Genomic DNA, 21734 nt, shown 5'->3' with positions numbered 1-21734 from the left:
TTGTTCTAAGATGCTGTTCTATAAGGACCTAATCAAACTGTAGCTTCAGTTTTATTGTATTTTATGGATTTTAAACATTTGCTGTATTTACTTGGAAGTAAGTCCCATTGTGTTTCTTTGTGTGTTTAGGGATTGTTTGTGTTCAATCAAAGTGGATTAATTTTTACCTTAAAACTACCAGTTTATCTAAACTTCAGCAATGAGCGAGATTACTAAGAAGTTCTTTCACATAAATGTAAGCCTAAGACCCTGAAGACATTGCCAGAGTCTAGAGCTCTTTAGTTTTTTTTTCCTGTTCACGACATGATAAATGTTTGTGACATCTTTGGAACTTTAAAAATCTGTCATTCGTAGGAAAGGCAGCCTGGAAATGCTTTATTGATGCTAATGGTCTAGACTACACTCTAGGATAACTTCTTAATAATTAACCGATCCTTTGAAATATGTATACATATTTCTTACTAGGCTGTCCACAGAGATCGGGTAACAACTGTCAGTGTGTGATGAATAACTTTGCCAGTTCTGCATGAAAGGCTTTTTAATGCATACGTCAGCATGCTTAGCTTAGTTTGATATCCTGTTTGTCTTAATTACAGTCAAGAAAAAGCTTGGCTTCTTTCCCAACCTATGTTGAAGGTAAGCTATCAAAATCTCTCTCTCTCTTTAAGTTTTAAAACCTTTTCATATAAGTGCAATGTGAGTTAAAAACAGGTGTTAATCCATTCACACAATCTGTTTAGTAACTTTCTCAAGTGCTTGTTCTCTGCACACAGAGCAGAATGTAGGTCCTCTACTGCTTTTGCCAGCACTCAGTGGAGGGGCTTTGTCACGTTAGAAACAAAACTTGCAAGTTTAAGAAAGACAACCCGGGCACACCAGGGAGAAGGTTCTAGCGTAGCTTGTTCCTTTTGCTCCTACTGTAGTCACAAACTGGATCTCTCCCTACACACTGCAACTGATATTTGCCTCAGGAGAAAAGCCCTCATTGATGTCTGTCTGGATGACAATGATAATTCAGAGTCCTCCATGTAGGGACAATGGCATGGGTGAAGTTCTTTTTTTAAAAAAAGTGTCTTCTCCCATGCTGTAGTCCTAGGGCTGCTATTTCGTAAAGTAAAATCCTTGTACGCCATGGTCAGACTCATGTCTACCTTGGTCCATGTGGGCCACCTCTAAGAGAAACCCCACCTCCTCTTTTAAGCCTTGCATTGGGTTCAGCTTCTCGTTGCTTCCAGGCCAAATTCAGCCAGAGGAAGATGACCCAATGACCCTCAGCTTACATCCCCTGGGCAGCTTTTCAGTCATGGAAGGGCATTCAATTCAGTGAGGGCATCTGCTAATGGAAGACAAGGCGAGACCACATTTTGCCAATTTCTTCCTCTTCCCCTCCCTGCTCCAAGCTTCCTGTACCCCCTTCGACACACCAGGCTGTTTTGAAGGGCTCAATTGTTTTGCTGTGCTGGAAACTGCAAGGAGGGAGGGGAAATAAGCAGAAATGGCTCTTCGTCCCTCCCTCCACTGGGAGCCCTTCTGGAAGGGCCAGGACACCACTTGGATTTGGGGTTAATACATCCAGTTTGCTAACATGCTTGTGTTGGTGCACTGTGTCCAACATGGATTGGGGCCTAAAAGCATTTTCAGGCAGTTTTGTTTGTGAATATTAATAATCACAGTTAAAACGAATAGTGACAATAATGTTGTCTGCATGCTTTTGACTATATGCTCGATTCTGTCCTAATGTCTTGTGCGAACAAGCTCTCTGGGGGCTTTTATATGCCGATGTTAATGGTCACCTGAATATTAGCCTTCGGTTGCACAACCAGTAAACCAGTAACCAGTAAACTACTTAATGAGTACATAAATTTGTATTTTGTTTAACCAAAGGTTGACTAACCTTTGGCCCTCCAAATATTGTGCCCATCTTCCCTGACTGTTGGCCATGCTGATTGGGGTTGATAGAACTTGATGTCCAACAACAGGTTAGCCCACCCCTGGTTTAGGTACATTAACATTTATTTAGTTATTACATTTATATCCTATCTTTCCTCCAAAGAGCTTAGGAGAGCGTACCTGGGTCTTCTCACACCCTCAAAAACCCTGTGAGGTAGATTAGGTGGAGAGTGTCTGCCCCTGGTGTAAGATTCTTGGCTTAGTGGAGGTTGGATCAGTCTTAGTCCAACACTGTTCAATTCTGACTTTTGTTCAGAACATTATTCTTTATATTCTGATGTCTCTACTATTGCCCGAAGATATATCCTCTGTGAACATTAAATTGCCTTAGGTTGCAGACCTATAACATCCTTAGCAACAAATAAATCCCATTAAACCCACTGGAAACATGGATAGTATTGGACTAAGTTATGGACTATTTATAATTGTGTGCATGCAGCTGAATTGGTTAACGGATTGCATCATTAAAATTATGTTTTATTGAATACTAATTTGTTTATTGATGGTTGTTGTTTTTCAGTTGACAGTGTTTTGTCTCAACCCCCACAAATCCTTCTTGTATTGTGGAATTATCTATTACACACTCTATGCTTTTACATTTTTCAGCATAAATCATTTTTTAAGATTTTTGGTTGGATTTGTAGCTGGTTAACTGACAGAACTCAAAGAGTACTCATTCATGATTCCTCGCCATCCTGGCAAGAAGTGGGGGGGGGGGGTGCCACAGGGTTCTGTCCTAGGTCCGTTGTTGTTCAATGCTTTTATAAATGACTTGGATGAAGGAATTGAGGGGATGCTCATCAAATTTGCAGATAACGCCAAACTGGGAGGGGTGGCTAATTCTGCAGAAGACAGAATCAAAATTTAAAATGACCTTAACAGGTTGGAGAAGTGGGCCCAAACTAACAAAATAAATTTCAGTAAGGTCAAATGTAAGGCTCTGCACTGGACAGAAAGAACCAGATACACAAATATAGGATGGGGGACACCTGGCTTACTAGCCATACATGTGAAAAGGATCTAGGGATTTTGGTGGACCACAAGCTTAACATGTCAACAGTGTGAAGTAGCAGCAAAAAAACTAATGCTATTCTAGGCTGCATCAACAGAAGTCTAGTGCTGAGATCCAGGGAAGTAATAGTCCCACTCTATTCTGTCTTGCTCAGACCACACCTAGAATACTGTGTCCAATTCTGGGCACCACAATTTAAGAAGGATGTTGACAAGCTGGAAGGTGTGCAGAGGAGGGCAACCAAGATGGTCAAGGGTCTGGAAACTAAGCCCTACGAGGAGCGCTTGAAGGAGCTGGGTATGTTTAGCCTGGAAAAGAGACTGGGAGGAGATATGAGAGCCATCTTCCACTATCTCAAGGGCTGTCACATAGAAGAGGGAACAAGCTTGTTTTCTCCTGCTCTGAAGGGTAGGGCTCGAATCAATGGCTTCAAATCACAAGGAGGAAATTCCAACTAAACAGGAAGAATTTTCTGACTGTAAGAGCTGTTTGATAGTTGAATTGTCTCCCTCGGGAAGTTATGGACCCTCCTTCCTTGGAGGTTTCAGCTGAGATTCCTGCATTGCAGAGGGTTGGACTAGATGACCCTTGGGTCCCTTCCAACTCTACAGTTCTATGATTCATACAATCTGAGCAAGGGCGTTGAACATTTAAAGCACAAGCATGATTTACAATAAGCCAGGTTTCCAATTTGAATTCCTGCTTTCAAAGATGTCCTTGAGCCTATCATTTGTTATGCCGAGCTTTTCCAAACCTGCTTTTTAGTTTTCAAAAAAAAGTAGACTATGATTTAGAGTGCTCAACCTAATTGTAAATCTATTCTCAAAGAGAGAAGTTGTATTGTGTTGAAGATCATCTGGCTTGGAATGCCAGAAAAGGCTAGAATCCGAAACCTGCATGGGAGAGAACAATGATAACATTTGTTTTCTCTATTTGCGCCTGTACTTCTGCACAGCTTGTAACACTGGGTTATTGGCAGTGGGAACACCTAAAGTAGAAAGTGAATACAGAAGTCCCACAGTTATCTCTCACACACATGCATATCCTTTCTTTTGATTCTTCTCATATTTGAGTTATAATGTACCCTTTTCTCCTCTGGGGGCAGTGGAAGCAAAGAAGATCTCATTGGCCTGCAGATCAAGCTGTGTCATTTGTTAGCCAGACTGGTGTATTTTGTCTTCCCTGCACAAGGACTATATGGCTAAGCTGGAATATTCTGTCCAAAGGAGGGTATAAGTACACTGCATTGCTGTCATGTGCAAAACTGTATGTACTTTGTAGGAACAAGCCAGTTCATAGAATCATAGAATCATAGAGTTGGAAGAGACCACAAGGGCCATCGAGTCCAACCCCCTGCCAAGCAGGAAACACCATCAGACCACTCCTGACATATGGTTGTCAAGCCTCTGCTTAAAGACCTCCAAAGAAGGAGACTCCACCACACTCCTTGGCAGCAAATTCCACTGTCGAACAGCTCTTACTGTCAGGAAGTTCTTCCTAATGTTGAGGTGGAATCTTCTTTCTTGTAGTTTGGATCCATTGCTCCGTGTCCACTTCTCTGGAGCAGCAGAAAACAACCTTTCTCCCTCCTCTATGTGACATCCTTTTATATATTTGAACATGGCTATCACATCACCCCTTAACCTCCTCTTCTCCAGGCTAAACATGCCCAGCTCCCTTGGCCGTTCCTCATAAGGCATCGTTTCGAGGCCTTTGACCATTTTGGTTGCCCTCCTCTGGACACGTTCCAGTTTGTCAGTGTCCTTCTTGAACTGTGGTGCCCAGAACTGGACACAGTACTCCAGGTGAGGTCTGACCAGAGCAGAATACAGTGGCACTATAACTTCCCTTGATCTAGATGCTATACTCCTATTGATGCAGCCCAGAATTGCATTGGCTTTTTTAGCTGCCGCGTCACACTGTTGGCTCATGTCAAGTTTGTGGTCAACCAAGACTCCTAGATCCTTTTCACATGTACTGCTCTCAAGCCAGGTGTCACCCATCTTGTATTTGTGCCTCTCATTTTTTTTGCCCAAGTGCAATACTTTACATTTCTCCCTGTTAAAATTCATCTTGTTTGTTTTGGCCCAGTTCTCTAATCTGTCAAGGTCATTTTGAAGTGTGATTCTGTCCTCTGGGATGTTAGCCACCCCTCCCAGTTTGGTGTCATCTGCAAATTTGATCAGGATGCCCTTGATTTAATTTAACACAAAAAAACAAATCATCTGTCAAATAATTTTAGGAGCTAGTCATAGACTTGTAGTTAGTCCAGCTAAGCTGAGTTAAGGCTAAGGTAGTTTTTTAACAGGTTATGGATACCTTTTAGGATCTCCTGAGTTGAGAGCTATTTGGTCAGGGGCAGCTGCTGGGACTTGTAGGTAAGAAGTCCCTCTGCTAAGTGGAGCGAGAGCCAATTAATTTTAGTTTCCCCTCCTCCTCCTCCTGTGTTCTACAAGGGCAACACCAATATGATTCTCCCCGGACCGGTTGTAAGGCAGGTCAGGGGGGACCTAGCCTGAGGTTGGTGGGGCAGTTTTGCATTCACTGGCATGGACCAGTCTCCACTGTATTTGGGGCAGGGTGTGGGTCTAGGTTAATGTTTTCTTTCTAGGATTGCCTTTGCTGGGTACATATCAGTGTCTAGCCTTCGTTATTGCAGAGAAACCCTTGGAAAGACGCAGGTGATATCTGGGGAAAGGAGACATTGCTTCCACAAAGAAGCTGGGCAGAGCTTCCGTTGGTAAAGCCATAATTGCTCAGCAAATGGGTGGCTGCAGAGAAACCCAGCCTGTGCTGCCTCATTGACACCAGAAAGGCGACTGGATGCGTCCTCATCACAGGAGAAATTTAGCTTCCCGTATGCTTCTGCACACGCACAGAAAGCTGCATTTTCAGCTGTGTGTCATTTTGCACCTTGTTTTTAGCCTATCTGATGTTATATAACCCTGGTTGTAGGTGGGGTTGGGGCCAAGCCAGTGCTTTGTGCCTTTCTGACAAGGAAAGAGAAAAATCCTTTGAGATTATTTTGCTTCAGGGTGAACTTTTGTTTCAACTGAATGAGCAAATGTAAGAGTCAGGTTGGATTATCAAGTGGTGTCTCTGTGACAGAGAGGTTGGTCGCTCTTTGTCTCCTCTCATTGTATCTGATCTTTTGCTATCAGGATGAATTTCAACCAGTCCAAAGCCTTTGCTTCTGGCAGTGGAGCGTTCTCTCTCTTTCCCATTAGCAGCATAATTTTGCTCAGTATTTCAATTTTTCCATCCTGTAGTTCCTGGACCCTGTGATCCTGAAGATTTAATTGATGGAATCATATTTGCTGCCAATTACCTTGGCTCTACTCAGCTTCTTTCAGACAAAACTCCGTCAAAGAATGTGAGGATGATGCAGGCTCAGGAAGCTGTGAGCCGAATCAAGGTGAGGAATCTTTCTTACTGTCTGTCTCTATGGAAGAGTCAAAGCTGAATCTAGGAATGGTGCGTGCCTAAAATCCCTTCTGAAATGCAGTCTAGTAGTAATTTGTGTTTGGACCCCAAAATTTGCCAGGTCATATTTTCATATACAATAAGTTGTTTTCATGCTCTGCGGGTGACATCATACAGCAGTGGACGTTATTACATAATCCTTATAAGGAGGGGGTCTCTGGAGGGAAATTAATATTTCTACCGTTATTCTAGGCACAGAGTATCCAACCCATCCACAGTGTTCAGCCCTGTAGGCCGACTTCCGAATAGTTTGGAGAGGCCTGTGGGGGGTGCAGTGGGTTGGAGGGTGAAGGAAGGATGGTTTGGGAGACTGAATACACACCGTCTTGCTGTTTTAACATATATTGCATTGTGATCAAGCCCAAGAAGAATGCTCACACGAACATGATGACCATGGAATGGGTATTGAGGATTTACTATGCAGGGAGGAAAAGAATACTGATATACAGTAGTGCTAAGTTGAATCTATGCAGCCTTTTCAAAAATGTGCTGGTAAGATTGAAGAAGTTTTAAATGACATTTTGTGTATTTTCTGGTAGATATCTGACATAAACACAGAATTTATAAGAAGTATAGATACGTACAGTATATTTTGTATTTTTAAAAATGTATTTTAATAGTATTTTAAATCCATCCTGTGTATTATCCAGCACAAAGTGCCAAAACTGTTATCTTTGTACTGGTGCCAGTAACTGAGAGCACTGCTCCCCCTGTGCCTCAGCCCCTGGCACATGGAGTGGCTGGGGAGGCCTGGATGGTTCTGGCCCCTTAGTGGTTCATTGAAGTCTTTAACCACCTTCACAGCAAGGGTGCTGGGTGTTCCTGACCTTGTCCTTCCCCTCTGGCCCAGCAGGGGGGGCAGCAACAGTACTGGTTGCACCAGCTTGGTTCATTGAGATTGTTCAGTCTTCTGTTTGGTGCCTCAGAATGGCCATTCCCCAAAGGAGCATGGAAGGGACACAACAGAAATACTTCTGTCTAGACCCACATCTTTGTGTTCTTTCTAGCCATCTGTACAATCACTCCTCCTAGATTATGCCTCAGCTCCACATTCAGGGTTTCTGTGTTGACCATTTGTAGCAGTAGAGCTGCTGAGATTTTCTGGAATTTTTTGGCATGCATTCACATGTTATCGTTGTTCAGTTAGTATTCTGAAATAATGTAACCCCCCTCCCCCAAGAAAAAATTCCTGCCACACAAACAAACAAAAATCAACTTTTGTGAAAGATCTGGAATGAATTCTCAATATTTTTGTTAGTGTGGCACCTAAGCCTCTGTGTGGAGGGTTGATGGGCATGGTTTGGGAGACAGCCGCTTTGTGCCACGTCCCTCTGATCAGTTTTCAAGTCAGTTTTGTGTCAAAACATCTCCTCCTTGCGGGCCCAAATGGCTGCTAGCCATTCATACAGTGCATAACACCTGGAATCCTAGATGGTTGGTCTTGGTCGTAGGCATCCTCCATATGGTGTGATCCTTTAGTACATACACATCGAAGACCCAGTATAGGAGTTGACAGAGGCACACCATTTCCCAGCAGTGCTGCTCATCTGGAGGGGGACGATTTTTTAAAAAATCTGCCATGCTCATGCCAATTGCCACCAGGGAGCTGTGGGGGCTCAGGAGCTCATTTGCCTGTGGCCCTCCAGTAGAATAGCCATTTGTCAGTTGCCCAAAGGCTGGTTTACAGTTGCAGCTGCCAAGTGGAGGTGGCTTGCAACATCCTCTGGAGGACAACGACTCTGTGTGTGTAGAGCAGGGGGCAGCCTGAAGGGTGAGCATCTGTTTCTCCTTGGAAGTGGAGGCCAAGGATCTACATGGCAAACCATCTGGCTGAGGATGTTTTCAAGCAGCCTCCACAAAAAGAAGACTCATTTGTTTATATTGAGTTCTAGTACCATGTTTAGGATTGGATGGAGTTTGGCTGTATTGGAGTGCCAGGACTGGATTACTTTTCTCTTGTGGATTTAAGAAATGATGTTTCATATATATTCAGTAGCAACAGCTGAATTTGCTCTTTAGCAGAATTATTTCTCTCAACAGTAGATTCTCCTTTAAGACAGCTAGTCTTTTTTTTTCTTTTTTTTTAAGTTACTGGACAAAATGTTTTCCTTTTTCTGTCTGTCTGTCTGCCTTCCTCTCTCGACTGGTGTCTATGTGCAGGGTTATTTTATAAAACTTTACTCTCCTGTGTGAAATTTGAATTATGAAGCAGAACTTAATTTGGCTAGATGGCAGTCATAGTCCTGATGTTCTAGATCCCTACTTGACTTGGAGTCTCTGAAAGTACCTCTCTAACTATTCTCCTGTCTCTGTTTATTACATGCTAAGCAGATGGCCCAGAAATTAGCCAAAAGCAGAAAGAAGGTGCAGTACAAACTCATCAGCTTGATGTTTTTCCTGTTTTTTTGTTTTTGTTTTTTTGTTGTTTTGTTTTTGCATTTCTTACTTTTGATTTTCACATTTTATTTTAAAAAATTCTGTATCCAGCAAACCTTTTCTTACAATTTGTTTGAACCCCCATATAAATTGACATTTTTCAAATAACCAGTAGCATGGTTTACTCTTTGTTGTTTACCATTAGCCATTTCATGTTAGTAGGGTAATGCAAAGTAGGGTAATGGAAAGGTTTAATTAAATGGAAAATAGGCTTTTCCCAAAACTATCTTCCAACTATAGAGCTGACTGAGAAAGGTTTTAAATATATCAAATGGTATGCTTCTAAAACTGTGCATTTCAGCTTGTGTTTAAACGGTAGTTTCATTTGATTTCATGGAGGTTATTAAATTGCTGGATGCAAAAAAACCCAAACCTTTATAGACATAAAATTATATACTATACTAAGATTACTAAATACATATCATTGTGGGATTTAAATGGAATTTTTAGGTGCTTTTCTAAAAATTTTGCCAATTTTTACTGTACGAAATTGTGCTCCTAGCTGTTTAGCCTCTAGTGACCACAAGGACTCTTCTACCAGAACTGCATTATACATTCCTGTATTATACATCACAGACTCTGATCTTTGGGGTGTGTTGGGTGTTTTCGTTTTCGTTTTCCATTTTTTCCATTTTTGCAGGCTTTGTGACTTCCCATGAGTGGGAAAAAAAATGTAAACTGGCACGTGTGAAAATGAGTGTTTTTGGACTGTCTCAGAATACAATAAGAGGACCCCATTTGTATAATCATCAAAGGAGAGAAGAGCTGGGCACTTTGGGGTCATTACCTTACCCTCCCCTCTCTTGTCCCATTCTTCTGGGGTACTGAGGGCAAGGTTATTCATTCATTCACTTATTAAATACAATTTATAAATAGATATATACAAAAGTTCCAAATTTTCCTAATGCAAAATTATTATTCAAATATAAAAAGGCTGCCATTGAGAAAAGGTCACTGTATATATCCTTGTCCATTTCTTCTCTATGCCATCTTCCTTAACTCTGTTAAATAACCACTCTGTAATAGAGAGCTAACCAACATGGTGCACCCCAGACCTGGTTGGGCTTCAGCTCCCATCCTGCCTGACTATAGGCTGTGTTGGCTGGCAGCTCTTATGGGAGTTGGACTCCCATAACGTCTTGAGGGCACCATGCTGACTACTCCTTCTCTAACAGATGGGATTATAGAGTTCCCCCCACTGCCGGTCCAGGACAGTCTTGCAACATTAGGAAGTTAACAATCAAGACAAATACCAGAGGTTTGTGTATACCCAGGCTCTCCTTGAACCCACTAAGCATCACTTCATAGGCTCAGGGAGCTCCCAGTTATGGCAGTGAACATCACAGTACTTTCTTTCTATGTGTGGGAAAGAGGAGGAGGGATATGTGCAAGAGCGCAAGTCTAGCTTCCCCTGAAAGGAACAGGGATAATGGGCAAGAGATTTGTAGGGAATTAACACTTTTGTGCAGTACTGACTTGAGCTCGTAACTCACATTTCGTACCCCTATAGACAGCTTCTGTACCTCTATGCATACCATTAGCTTCTGCTATCTTAATGCTACATGTTGCATTGCTCTTCTGATGACTGTGTCCTAAGGCTTTTTTGAATTGTGATCTAACACAGTTCTGTTCACGGATTCTCCTCAAATGCTTGTTTGTTGTTGCTGTTGCTGATTAACTCTGGCCTTAATTGCAGGCCGCTGAAGGTGAATCTCAGCCCATGACAGAAGTTGACCTCTTCATCTCAACGCAGAGAATAAAAGTGCTGAATGCAGACACTCAGGTACAGCAAATACCCATCACTTTATCAAGATAAGACAGTGTTGTCTTACCATCATTGATTCATCACCCATATACTGTATTTATTTGCATTTGTTCCTTTCATTAACCTGAAGGTAGCATGTTTTAGATCATTTATTAAGGGGTGAAGTGAGGCAGGAAGATCATTGCACCCTGAATGTTTTATAAAAGGAGCTATCAACATAGTTTTGTTTTATTTTTGTCATTCATTTCACAAAGGTTATTTCTCCACTTTTATGAGCTAGATATTTTTGCAGATGCTTACTCTAAGAAAGGTCAAAAATAAAAGTTATGCCGAGAAATATCAGTTTGACAAGGAAGAATAAAATGCTAGATTTGTAAACGCCTTCTAGCATTTTAGGTTTAAATAAGTATTATGGGGGAGGGAGCATAGGGCTACAAATATAACTGAAAAGTACTCCTAGATTGCTGTAGTCCAAAATTAGACAAGCTTATGCCTTCTGCAAAGAGGTATAGATATCCTGACCTCACATTGCTGCAATTCGAGATTTTGCAAGTGGGAACTTCTACTGTTCTTTGCTTTTAGGAGGTGATGAAAATTCCCTTTAATGTGGAAAACGTAAGTGTTTGTGTGCACTGAATGCCAATGTTTTTTTAAATTCTTATGTGTTAGTGCTAAAGAACACTAATGGAAGGGTTTGTCTTCTCTAGGAAACTATGATGGATCATCCTCTGAGGACCATTTCCTACATTGCAGATATTGGGAATATCGTCGTCTTGATGGCTCGCAGGCGAATGCCAAGATCTAATTCCCAGGATAATGTGGAGGCATCTCATCCCTCCCAGGATGGGAAGAGACAGTATAAAATGATCTGCCATGTCTTTGAATCTGAGGACGTAAGGAGCTTTATTGTTTCTGCATTGAAAATGAGCAAAGAGTTGTTCCTCTCACTTTCAAATGCAACCACTACTGATCACAGTGCAAGAGAAGGCTCTCCTTCCGTCATCTGGGAGTGGGCAGTGACTGATGACTGGAATGACCAGCCGGATGATCCCAGCTGGATATGGGTTGAGATGGAAACAATGACAACAGAGGAAGAGAGCAAAGAGAGGAAGAACAAAGGCTTCCTTTCTTTCAGGACAGGCAGTCATTGTGGTGCCCTCCAGATGTTGGTAGACCACAACTCCCATCATCCCTGACCATTGGCCATGATGGCTGGGGCTGAAGTTATAGTCCATGACAGGGGTCAGCAAACTTTTTGATCAGGGGGCCAGTCAGCTGTCCCTCAGACCTTGTGGGGGGCCGGACTATATTTAGAAAAATATAAATACCTGCAGGCCGGTCCCGCAGCTGCCTCCGGACCTGGAGGAGGAACACACTCTGCATGCACTCAGGAGCACATCTCAATGACGCCCGCTCACTGGCGTTGTTGACGAGCAGCAGCCGCTCCATTGGCCCGTCCTCAGAGCTCCCAGGCAGTGTGCACCACACGCTGCGGCCCATTGTCCGAGGCCAGGTTGGCAGGCAGGCTGCGCACGCAGAGCGCCGAGCAGGCGGCACGCATCTTGCCCTCCAGCTGCTCCAGTGCTGCCACTGAGCTTGCCGCCAGCAGCGGCGCCGAGATGGGCGCCAAGCTCCTGCTGAAGCCCTGTGACACACCCACCACGATGCCCATGGTGTGGCTCAGACCCCCCGCCCGCCGGCCTCCGTCCGTGGCTGTGCCGGGTTTACCTAAGCGCACAGGCGGTGAGGCTTTGGATTGGCTGCGGGAACTTCCTGCAGCCAATCCGAAGCTGCGTCAGCATCGCAGAAGTCAGTCCCTGTGCAGCGAGGCGTCCTTGGCTTCTTTTCAAGGAAGTGCCACGGCGATTTAGCCCAGTGCAGGGACTGACTGAGCGGGCAGCAGGGTCCGCAGGCCAGATTTACGAGCCTGGTGGGCCGCATCCAGCCCCTGGGCCGTAGTTCGCCGACCCCTGTTCCATGACATTTGGAAGGTGCCATCCAGACTACTCTTGGGGTATGAGTTGGTGAGAATAAGAACTGGTAAGAATACAGAGCAGACCCAGAAACACAAATTGCAAGTATGACCCAAATTAGGAATCATCTTTTTCTCTTATGCAGTGATGTACTTGAGGAGACCCTAGGCAAGTGAGGAACAAGAGGCTAATTTTTATGATGGCCCTCACTATATTTTGCCCACCTCATGGCCCTTAGTGAGCCAAATGATTCAGCAACCACTAATAAAAAAGAATCATTTTGATGTGTGTTCTGTAGTTGCATCATTTTTAAAGCTTTTCCAGCTTCCACTTGATTTTGTGAACTAATTTGGTATGTCTGATTTGGTTCCTGTTTCATTCCCCCTCCCCTTTGGCAACTGCTACAGGCACAGCTAATTGCACAGTCCATAGGTCAGGCATTTAGTGTGGCCTACCAGGAATTCTTGAGGGCCAATGGGATAAATCCAGAAGACCTGAGCCAGAAGGAATACAGTGACCTGCTCAACACCCAAGACATGTACAATGATGACCTGATCCACTTCTCTAAGTCTGAAAATTGCAAAGATGTATGTACCCATTCTAGTAACAAAGCCATTGAGCTGATAACCCCCTGAGCAGCCCAATTCTAGTAACAATTATACAGCCATTGGAGTTCCTCAAGAATGACTTCTGTCCCTGCTTCTCCACTCGTGGGATATTAGCAGCCAGTCTTTCCTCCTCTCACACCCCACTTTTCTATATTTTTAGGATAGTGCTAAATTTATCAAGATTGAATTGATTACCATCTGCCATGTATTTTTTTTTTAAAGGAACAGCTTTCAAATATTTGGCCTCCTCATGCATTCAGAATTTTCACTTACGTAGTTGTAACATGGGGTTGCAAGAGCTCGTTTCAAAAACACTATGTCTGAAACTGGCTTGAGAGATACAGTGCTAAACTTTGTAGAATAATAACTTTATGAAGATGTAATTCGTAGTCATTTAAACCCATAAAAATAATCCTGCTGAGTTCCTTTGCTTTATTCCACTCCACTGTTGCACAGATAATAATGTTATACATATTTTTCTTGATGTAAATCCTCCAGATGCCTTCACTGATTTAGTTGCAAGAGAGAAGTGTGTGCGCTTGAAGGCAGTTTCATTTATTCTGTAGGTTTCATAGAGGAGAAAGGTTTCAGGTTGTTCTCGTTTTTTGTTCTCCTAATCCAGGTTTTCATTGAGAAGCAGAAGGGAGAAATTCTGGGTGTAGTAATTGTAGAGTCCGGATGGGGATCCATCTTGCCTACTGTTATCATTGCAAATATGATGCATGGAGGACCAGCTGAGAAATCGGGGAAGCTGAACATAGGGGACCAAATTATGTCCATCAACGGGACCAGTTTGGTTGGCCTACCACTCTCTACCTGTCAGAGTATCATAAAGGTACAGAAAATAGACTTAGTCTCGAAAGGGCTCCTGACTGGGTGTAGCAGGGAAGAAGGCTGTTGGCTCCTTGGCAGGTTAAAGTGGGATGATGCTTTGGTGTGGTCACACGTGGAAAGCCTTGCACCATGAAAGCAAGCTGTTGAGATGATGACATTCTAGAGCATGAAAGGATGACCCAGAGGAGCCTGTGTGCAAATGGGTGTTGTGACCAATTAATGCATAGACATTAGCTGTTAGTTTCCATCCAGATGGAAAATACCTTCTGCATTTGGGATCGCCATTACCTGTTCAGGGGTACCATGGCCCAGGTATTTTACATGTTAATCAAATCTGCTTTCCAGTCCATACATGTCAATCATTTTTCTCACACCACCCAGTACCAACTTACGGCTTATAGGATAGCTGTCATCAAAATGAAATATATGAACTCTCAGACTTTTTTAAAAACAAAAGCCAGAGGAGCCTGTGTGCAAATGGGTGTTGTGACCAATTAATGCATAGACATTAGCTGTTAGTTTCCATCCAGATGGAAAATACCTTCTGCATTTGGGATCGCCATTACCTGTTCAGGGGTACCATGGCCCAGGTATTTTACATGTTAATCAAATCTGCTTTCCAGTCCATACATGTCAATCATTTTTCTCACACCACCCAGTACCAACTTACGGCTTATAGGATAGCTGTCATCAAAATGAAATATATGAACTCTCAGACTTTTTTAAAAACAAAAGCATAATGTGCCATGGGGAACTTGCTAGAAGCTCAGCTGGCCTTTCCTGATTCTTTGTGGAAGGACAGAACCTTGGGACATTTTCTGACTGGGAAGGCGAAGGGGTGGGCATATGCAACACAGCCGATGTTTGGGTCTGGATTGTCTGGTGCTTTTCCATGTATAAATAAAGCCAACCAACCACCCCAAATGTGGAAGCTATAAAACAGAATGAAAATCTCTTGCAACCTTGTGTGTCTTTGCACACCAGATGGCTGCTGAATAGCCTTTTCCTACTGTCAGAGTTGTAGTTTTATTTTCTTTCTTGTCTTCCCACATCTATGTGCATGTATCTTTGCTTGATTAACAAGCAGAGATTGGATGGCCATCTGTCCTGGGTGTTTCAGCTGAGATTCCTAGACTGCAGAGGGTGGGCTAGATGACTCTTGGAGTCCCTTCCAGCTCTACAATTCTATGAAATGAAGTGGCTTAAAGTAAATTCCAATTTTTCCGAAGTGCTGTGGGAGCCACTCCTGTGTGGCTGAATCCCTTTCCACTGCAGGAACTTTTCTTGGATGAAGTTGTGTAGCTACACTTTATTGTCTGACTACTCTTTGCATTAGTTATCATTCAAGTTCTGTAACATGAGCTTGTATTTCTGCTGTGCATGTTCTTAAATTGTGATGATGGAGCAAATGGTACCATAGTGCACATCAAGAACTAAAGTGTAATGTTCCAGCACAAATTAAGATTAATTTTAAATTTTATTTGCCATATTGTTTTCAAGGGGTTGAAAAACCAGGCTAGAGTTAAGCTGAATATAGTCAGATGCCCTCCAGTAACTACTGTCCTTATCAGAAGACCAGACCTCAGATATCAACTTGGCTTCAGTGTTCAGAATGGCATTGTAAGTAGCATTTGACATTCTTAACTGTTTATAAACCTAGCTCTATTGATATTTTCTTTAATAAAAAAGGAAGTTGATTTCAAAAGCACTTAATATACAAGTGTATTGAATTTTAGCCAAAGCATTATTATGTGCATAAACATTAAGGACCTGATAGTTAAGCAAATGAATGAAGGAGCGTTTCTACCCCCATCGTTCTGCCCGGACACCGAGGTCCAGCTCCAAGGTTCTTCTGGCGGTTCCCTTGCTCCGAGAAGCCAAGTTACAGGGAACCAGGCAGAGGGCCTTCTTGGTAGTGGTGCCCGCCCTGTTCAACGCCCTCCCGTCAGATGTCAAAGAGAAAAACAACTACCAGACTTTTAGAAGACATCTGAAGGCAGTCCTGTTTAAGGAAGCTTTTAATGTTTGATGCTTTATTATATTTTATATATTCTATAAGCTACCGGGTGCCTGGGGAAACCCGTCCAGATGGGTGGGGTATAAATAAATAAAAAAATATAATTATTATCATTGATTGAAGGAATAATATCTAGTAATTAAATAATGGAAATTGAGATGTTAATAATATTGCTTGTGGATTGGGGTAGTGTAACTGAAGGGGATTGCAGAGTGCACATTGTTGCTTTTCCAGCAGCGGGATATGTGGTAGAAATATTCCCATGTTTAATTGGTAAAGCCAGAAGCATGGCAGCTGAAATCTGTTGACGTGTGAGGGTGTGGCTGTAGTTAGTGAGGAGTAAGTTCAGGGTGCCAGGATAACACTGAAGCTGCTAGTGATTCTGTAAATATCATCCCTAATACTGAATAGTGCAGTGGTACCTCAGGTTACATACGCTTCAGGTTACAGACTCTGCTAACCCAGAAATAGTGCTTCAGGTTAAGAACTTTGCTTCAGGATGAGAACAGAAATCATGCTCTGGCGGCGCGGCGGCAGCAGGAGGCCCCATTAGCTAAAGTGGTGCTTCAGGTTAAGAACAGTTTCAGATTAAGAACGGACCTCCAGAACGAATTAAGTACTTAACCTGAGGTACCACTCTATTAGGAACCAGGCAAAGAGCCCGTCCTGTAGAACGCCCTCCCATCAGATGTCAAGGAAATAAACAAATACCTGACTTTTAGAAGACATCTAAAGGCAGCCCTGTTTTATACTTATCTGGCAGGGGAGACACCATGATCATAAAGGCAGCCCTGTTTAGGGAAGTTTTTAATGTCTGATGTGTGAATTCAACGTTGGTCTAATGGCAGCTCCTGCCTTTTCATGGTTCCAGGGCCTCACATGGTGTGCTGTCATTCTTTTGCATCTTCTCTTTCCAGATCTGTAGCCTTATGCGAGGAGGCATTGCAGAGCGAGGAGGCGTACGAGTGGGTCACCGAATCATTGAAATAAATGGGCAAAGTGTTGTAGCAACACCTCATGAAAAGATTGTTCACATTCTTTCAAATGCTGTTGGTGAGGTAGGAGCTGGCAATTTTCACTCCCCCACCCAGGCCATTTTGGCACCAAAGGAGATCACAGGTGTGGGCACGTCAGCCCTTCCTGCTGTGTGTGGCTTTCTCAGGAAGTACATTGAATGACCATGGATCTAGTTGTACAAACATTTACCTCTGTATGTTTTCTTTTTTCCTTCCAGCAACTTGGGGCTTATCCTCACATCAAATTGATTAGATATGCTGGGCTAAGGGGTAAGGCACTGGGCTCAGGGCTCAGGTGAGCCCTTGGTTTCCTTCCCTCAAGATCCTCCACCATTCTGGCTTACCTCACAGGAACACATGATGCCGCCATCAGCTGAATGGAAGCCAAGGGCCTTCTGCACTCCAGTCAGAGCCAAGTGGCCCTCCTTCTTACCCTACAGGTGTCAGGCATTGAGTACCTGCTCTGGTCCCTTCCAGCCAGTGAAGAAGGGGCAAGTGGCAGCAGGGGCCCAGCAGGCAAGGCGTTTGCTTCCGGGGCTCATGGTGCTTCCTTATGCTAGACCCAGGTTAACAAACCTAGTGAGCTTTTTCACTGAGAAGGCATTTCATTTGGCTCTCCCTGGTCCAGCTCTCTAGTGCCATGGTCAGATCACTTCCTGGTGCAACTGGACTTCTCTGCGACCCTTCCCCTCTGCAGGGAGGTGGACCAATTTGCAAGGTCTGCCCCCCGCCACTTAATGGATACCCAAAAGGTTTCCAAAGAGTGGTAGGGGATGCTTTATCCCATGTTGATAGCCTTTCAGCTGAATCCCTGGTGGCCTGCTGGAATGTGGAGTTAACCAGGACTATCGACTGTCTGGCTCTGAAGTGTCCGCTCCGATTGCATGGAGCCAAGACAGCCCATGGTTTTCCCTGGAGCTGAGGGTAATGAAACAATCGCTGAGACGGCTAGAGCGCCGGTGGCAGAAAACCCATTTTGAATCAGACTGGACACAGGTTAGAGCTCAACATCGAGCCTACCAAGTGGCAATAGCGATAGCAAAGAGGACTTTCTTCACCACCTCTATTGCATCTGCAGAAAATAGTAGCAGGGGACTCTTTAAGGTGGTTCGCAATTTAACGGAACCACCTTTGCCATCGGGGCCTGGTAACAATTTTGCAAAGTTTTTTTGCATATAAAGTCACTCAGATTTGGAAAGAGGTAGACTCCACCGTGAGAGCTGGGCCAGGGTGGGAGAGTACTAGAGTCCTGTCTAGTCAAGTTGCGTGGGATCATTTCCAATCTGTTACCTCCCAGGATGTGGACAGGCTGTTTGGACAAGTGAAACCTACCACCTGCCTCCTTGATCCTTGCCCATCCTGGCCTCATAAAAGCGAGCCGGGAAGGTCTAGGCCTGGCTTCCTCAACCTCGGCCCTACAGATGTTTTGAGACTACAATTCCCATCATCCCTGACCACTGGTCCTGCTAGCTAGGGATGTTGGGAATTGTAGGCCAAAACAATCTAGAGGGCTGAGGTTGCGGAAACCTGGTCTAGTTAATGGGCTTCGCAGGGTGGTGAATGCTTCTCTCTGCGAGGGAGCCTTCCCAGACGCGCTGAAAGAGGCGGTCATTAAACAGCTTCTTAAAAAAACATCTTTAGACCCAGACAATATGGCCAGCTATTGCCCAGTCTCAAATCTTCCATTCTTGGGCAAGGTGATAGAGTGGGTGGTTGCTGAACTCCAAGCATGCTTGGGGGATGTGGACCATTTGGATCCCTTCCAGTTGGGATTTAGGCCTCATCATGGGACTGAAACTGCTTTGGTTGCACTGGTCAATGATCTCTGGCGGGCAAGGGACAAAGGTGAAAGCTGTTTCCTAGTTCTGCTGGATCTCTCAGCGGCCTTAGATACCATCGACCATGACATCCTTCTGGACCATCTAGAGGGGCTGGTAGCTGGGGGGACTGTTATACAGTGGTTCCACTCCTTCCTCCTGGGTCATGTCCAGAAAGTGGTGTTGGGGGATGAGTGTTCAGACCCCTGGGCTCTCACTTGTGACACCACAAGCCTCAGAGTTCCGTCCTCTTGCCTCATGCCTTTTAACAACTATATACAGCCGCTGGTGGAGATCAGGGGGTTTGATACCCAGCTCAACCTCTCTTTTAAATAAGAACCAGTGAAGGTGGTGAAGGTCCTGTTTGAGTATCTGGAGGCGGTTGAGGATGGATCACGGCTAACAGATTGAGGTTGAATCCTGACAAGAGAAGTACTATTTTGGGGACAGAGGTGGGCTGGTGTGGAGGACACCCTGGTTCTGAATGGGGTAACTGTGCCCCTGAAGGACCAGGTGCACAGCCTGGGAGTCATTTTGGACTCCCAGCTGTCCATGGAGGCGCAGGTCAATTCTGTGTCCAGGGCAGCTGTCTACCAGCCCCATCTGGTATGCAGGCTGAGAGCCTACCGGCCTGCAGTCTGTCTTGCCAGAGTGGTGCATGCTCTATTTATCTCCCGCTTGGACTACTGCAGTGCTCTCTACATGGGGCTACCTTTGAAGGTGACCCGGAAACTACATCTAACCCAGAATGTGGCAGCTAGACTGGTGACTGGGAAAGGCTGTCGAGACCACATTACACTGGTCTTGAAAGACCTACATTGGCTCCCAGTACATTTCCTTCTGGTGTTTCCCTCACTATGAGAAGTGAGGTTACAGGGAACCAGGCAGAGGGCCTTCTTGGTGGTGGCGCCCGCCCTGTGGAACGCCCTCCCACCAGATCTCAAGGAAATAAACAACTAGCTGACTTTTTGAAGACATCTGAAGGCAGCCCTGTTTAGGGAAGTTTTTCATGTTTGTTGTTTATCTTTTTTAAATCTTTTGTTGGAAGCCACCCATAGTGGATGGCGAAACACAACCAGATGGGCAGGGTAGAAATTTATTATTATTATTATTATTATTATTATTATTATTATTATTATTATTACTACTATTACTATTATTTTATTTTATTATTCACTACAGCTGTGGAGGTAGGTCGCACCCCACAATTTGATAATATCCCAATTTAAAATTGCTTGAACTAGTCCCCATGCTACCATAGTGTTTTCTTTTTGTTGATGTATTAAAGATGGAAGGAGATGAAGAAATACAGATGATGCAAGTGAGGAGGAAAAAAATAAATGATTATTATAAAATAAATTAATAAACATGCTTAGAGATGTGTCCAGGGTCTGAAAAGACTGAAGATAACTGTAGCACACTTGTTCCCATTTGGTTAATGTTTGCATCTTCTGATGATGTCTATATTTACCTGAACTCAGTAAGTCCCACTGAGTTCGGTGGGACTTCTAACTTAGACGACATGGATGGTCATAGAATCATAGAGTTGGAAGAGACCACAAGGGTCATCGAGTCCAACCCCCTGCCAAGCAGGAAACACCATCAGAGCACTCCTGACATATGGTTGTCAAGCCTCTGCTTAAAGACCTCCAAAGAAGGAGACTCCACCACACTCCTTGGCAGCAAATTCCACTGTCGAACAGCTCTTACTGTCAGGAAGTTCTTCCTAATGTTGAGGTGGAATCTTCTTTCGTGTAGTTTGGATCCATTGCTCCGTGTGCGCTTCTCTGGAGCAGCAGAAAACAACCTTTCTCCCTCCTCTATGTGACATCCTTTTATATGGTGTTGCAGTCTTTGCAAAAATGTAGAAACTCAAGTACTGTACCTTAATTTAGGATACACTCTTTCTTTCCTTTCCCCTTTTGTTGAACATCTCCCTCATTCCTGAACACAAAGGGTTGCAAGAAGTATTTCCATAAGCAGAACTCCATTCACAGGATTTTCCTTGCTTACTTTTCCTTCTCCCTGCAAACCCCACAAATCTGTTCTAGAGGCATGGGAAACCCTCCACAACAGTGTGTGAAGCTGGCAAGCTGCCAAGGGAAGGAGTTCAGCTAAGCTAAAATCCCATTCTTCCACCTCCAGTGGGAACCTCTGCTAGGTCTCAATCCCTTGCGCAGATGGAAGGAGCCCTTCAATTTTCAGAAGGCTAACTGTGAATGTTTGGAAAACGCATATATGAAACTGATGCCAGTCTTTCTTTCCTTTGTCCAGATTCATATGAAGACCATGCCAGCTGCCATGTACAGACTCTTGACCGCACAGGAACAACCAGTTTACATCTAAAGTTGTCGCACCCAGTGTGCAGGGGAGACACTTTTCCTCATTAGTGGAGTTTTCTTGTGCTGCATTTTTATTTCTGCAGCAACATGTCTCACTCTTGTTTCTCACCTTTTTTCATTCTGTGTACAAGATGACATTTTGGGTTGCACCTTTTTACTACTAGTTTTATGTAATTCTTCACAAAACAGAAAACTAACCAAGAATTTCTTGTTCACGCACGCACGCACGCACACACACTTGTTCCAGCTACATCATTTTATGCCTCTCTGGCTGTTAGGATAGAAAATAAAGTTAGAAAGCTCTTTTTACCAAATAGGTAAAATTCTCTTCCTTGAGTGACAGAAAGGATGCAGATTTGTTTTATCCTACATAGCTGCTGTTAGGTGTATGTTAGCAACAAGCTGACAATTTTGCCCTAAAGAAAAAGTTGTGATGTGTTTGAAAAAGGAAATGGGATGACACCTTGTCTTTCAGGTGAAC

At 43.8% G+C, this 21734-nt stretch overlaps 1 protein-coding gene across 16 annotated transcripts in view; it reads left to right on the top strand.

The window, feature by feature from the left end:
* The window catches only part of APBA1 (amyloid beta precursor protein binding family A member 1), an 84071-nt gene extending 62504 nt beyond the window's left edge, over positions 1–21567 (top strand). For 7 of the 16 annotated variants that reach the window (XM_083403390.1, XM_083403389.1, XM_083403388.1 and 4 more), the window contains 9 exons: positions 597–636; positions 6232–6377; positions 10578–10664; positions 11354–11539; positions 13027–13206; positions 13850–14062; positions 15562–15681; positions 16996–17136; positions 21186–21567. In XM_083403390.1, the coding sequence (XP_083259516.1) occupies positions 597–636; positions 6232–6377; positions 10578–10664; positions 11354–11539; positions 13027–13206; positions 13850–14062; positions 15562–15681; positions 16996–17136; positions 21186–21257 (1185 nt within the window). In that variant the 3' untranslated portion in view covers positions 21258–21567. Of the gene's footprint in view, positions 1–596; positions 637–6231; positions 6378–8776; positions 8810–10577; positions 10665–11228; positions 11262–11353; positions 11540–13026; positions 13207–13849; positions 14063–15561; positions 15682–16995; positions 17137–21185 lie in introns of all 16 variants that reach the window. The other 9 variants (XM_083403394.1, XM_083403393.1, XM_083403395.1 and 6 more) reach the window with 3 other exon arrangements.
* Positions 21568–21734: the final 167 nt, after the last annotated feature.

This window comes from Podarcis tiliguerta, assembly GCF_965153285.1.
Source record: "Podarcis tiliguerta genome assembly, chromosome: 11".
Lineage (NCBI taxonomy): Eukaryota > Metazoa > Chordata > Lepidosauria > Squamata > Lacertidae > Podarcis > Podarcis tiliguerta.
The sequence above is the reverse complement of the archived record's forward strand: the minus strand, read 5'-3'. Positions and strand labels throughout refer to the sequence as shown.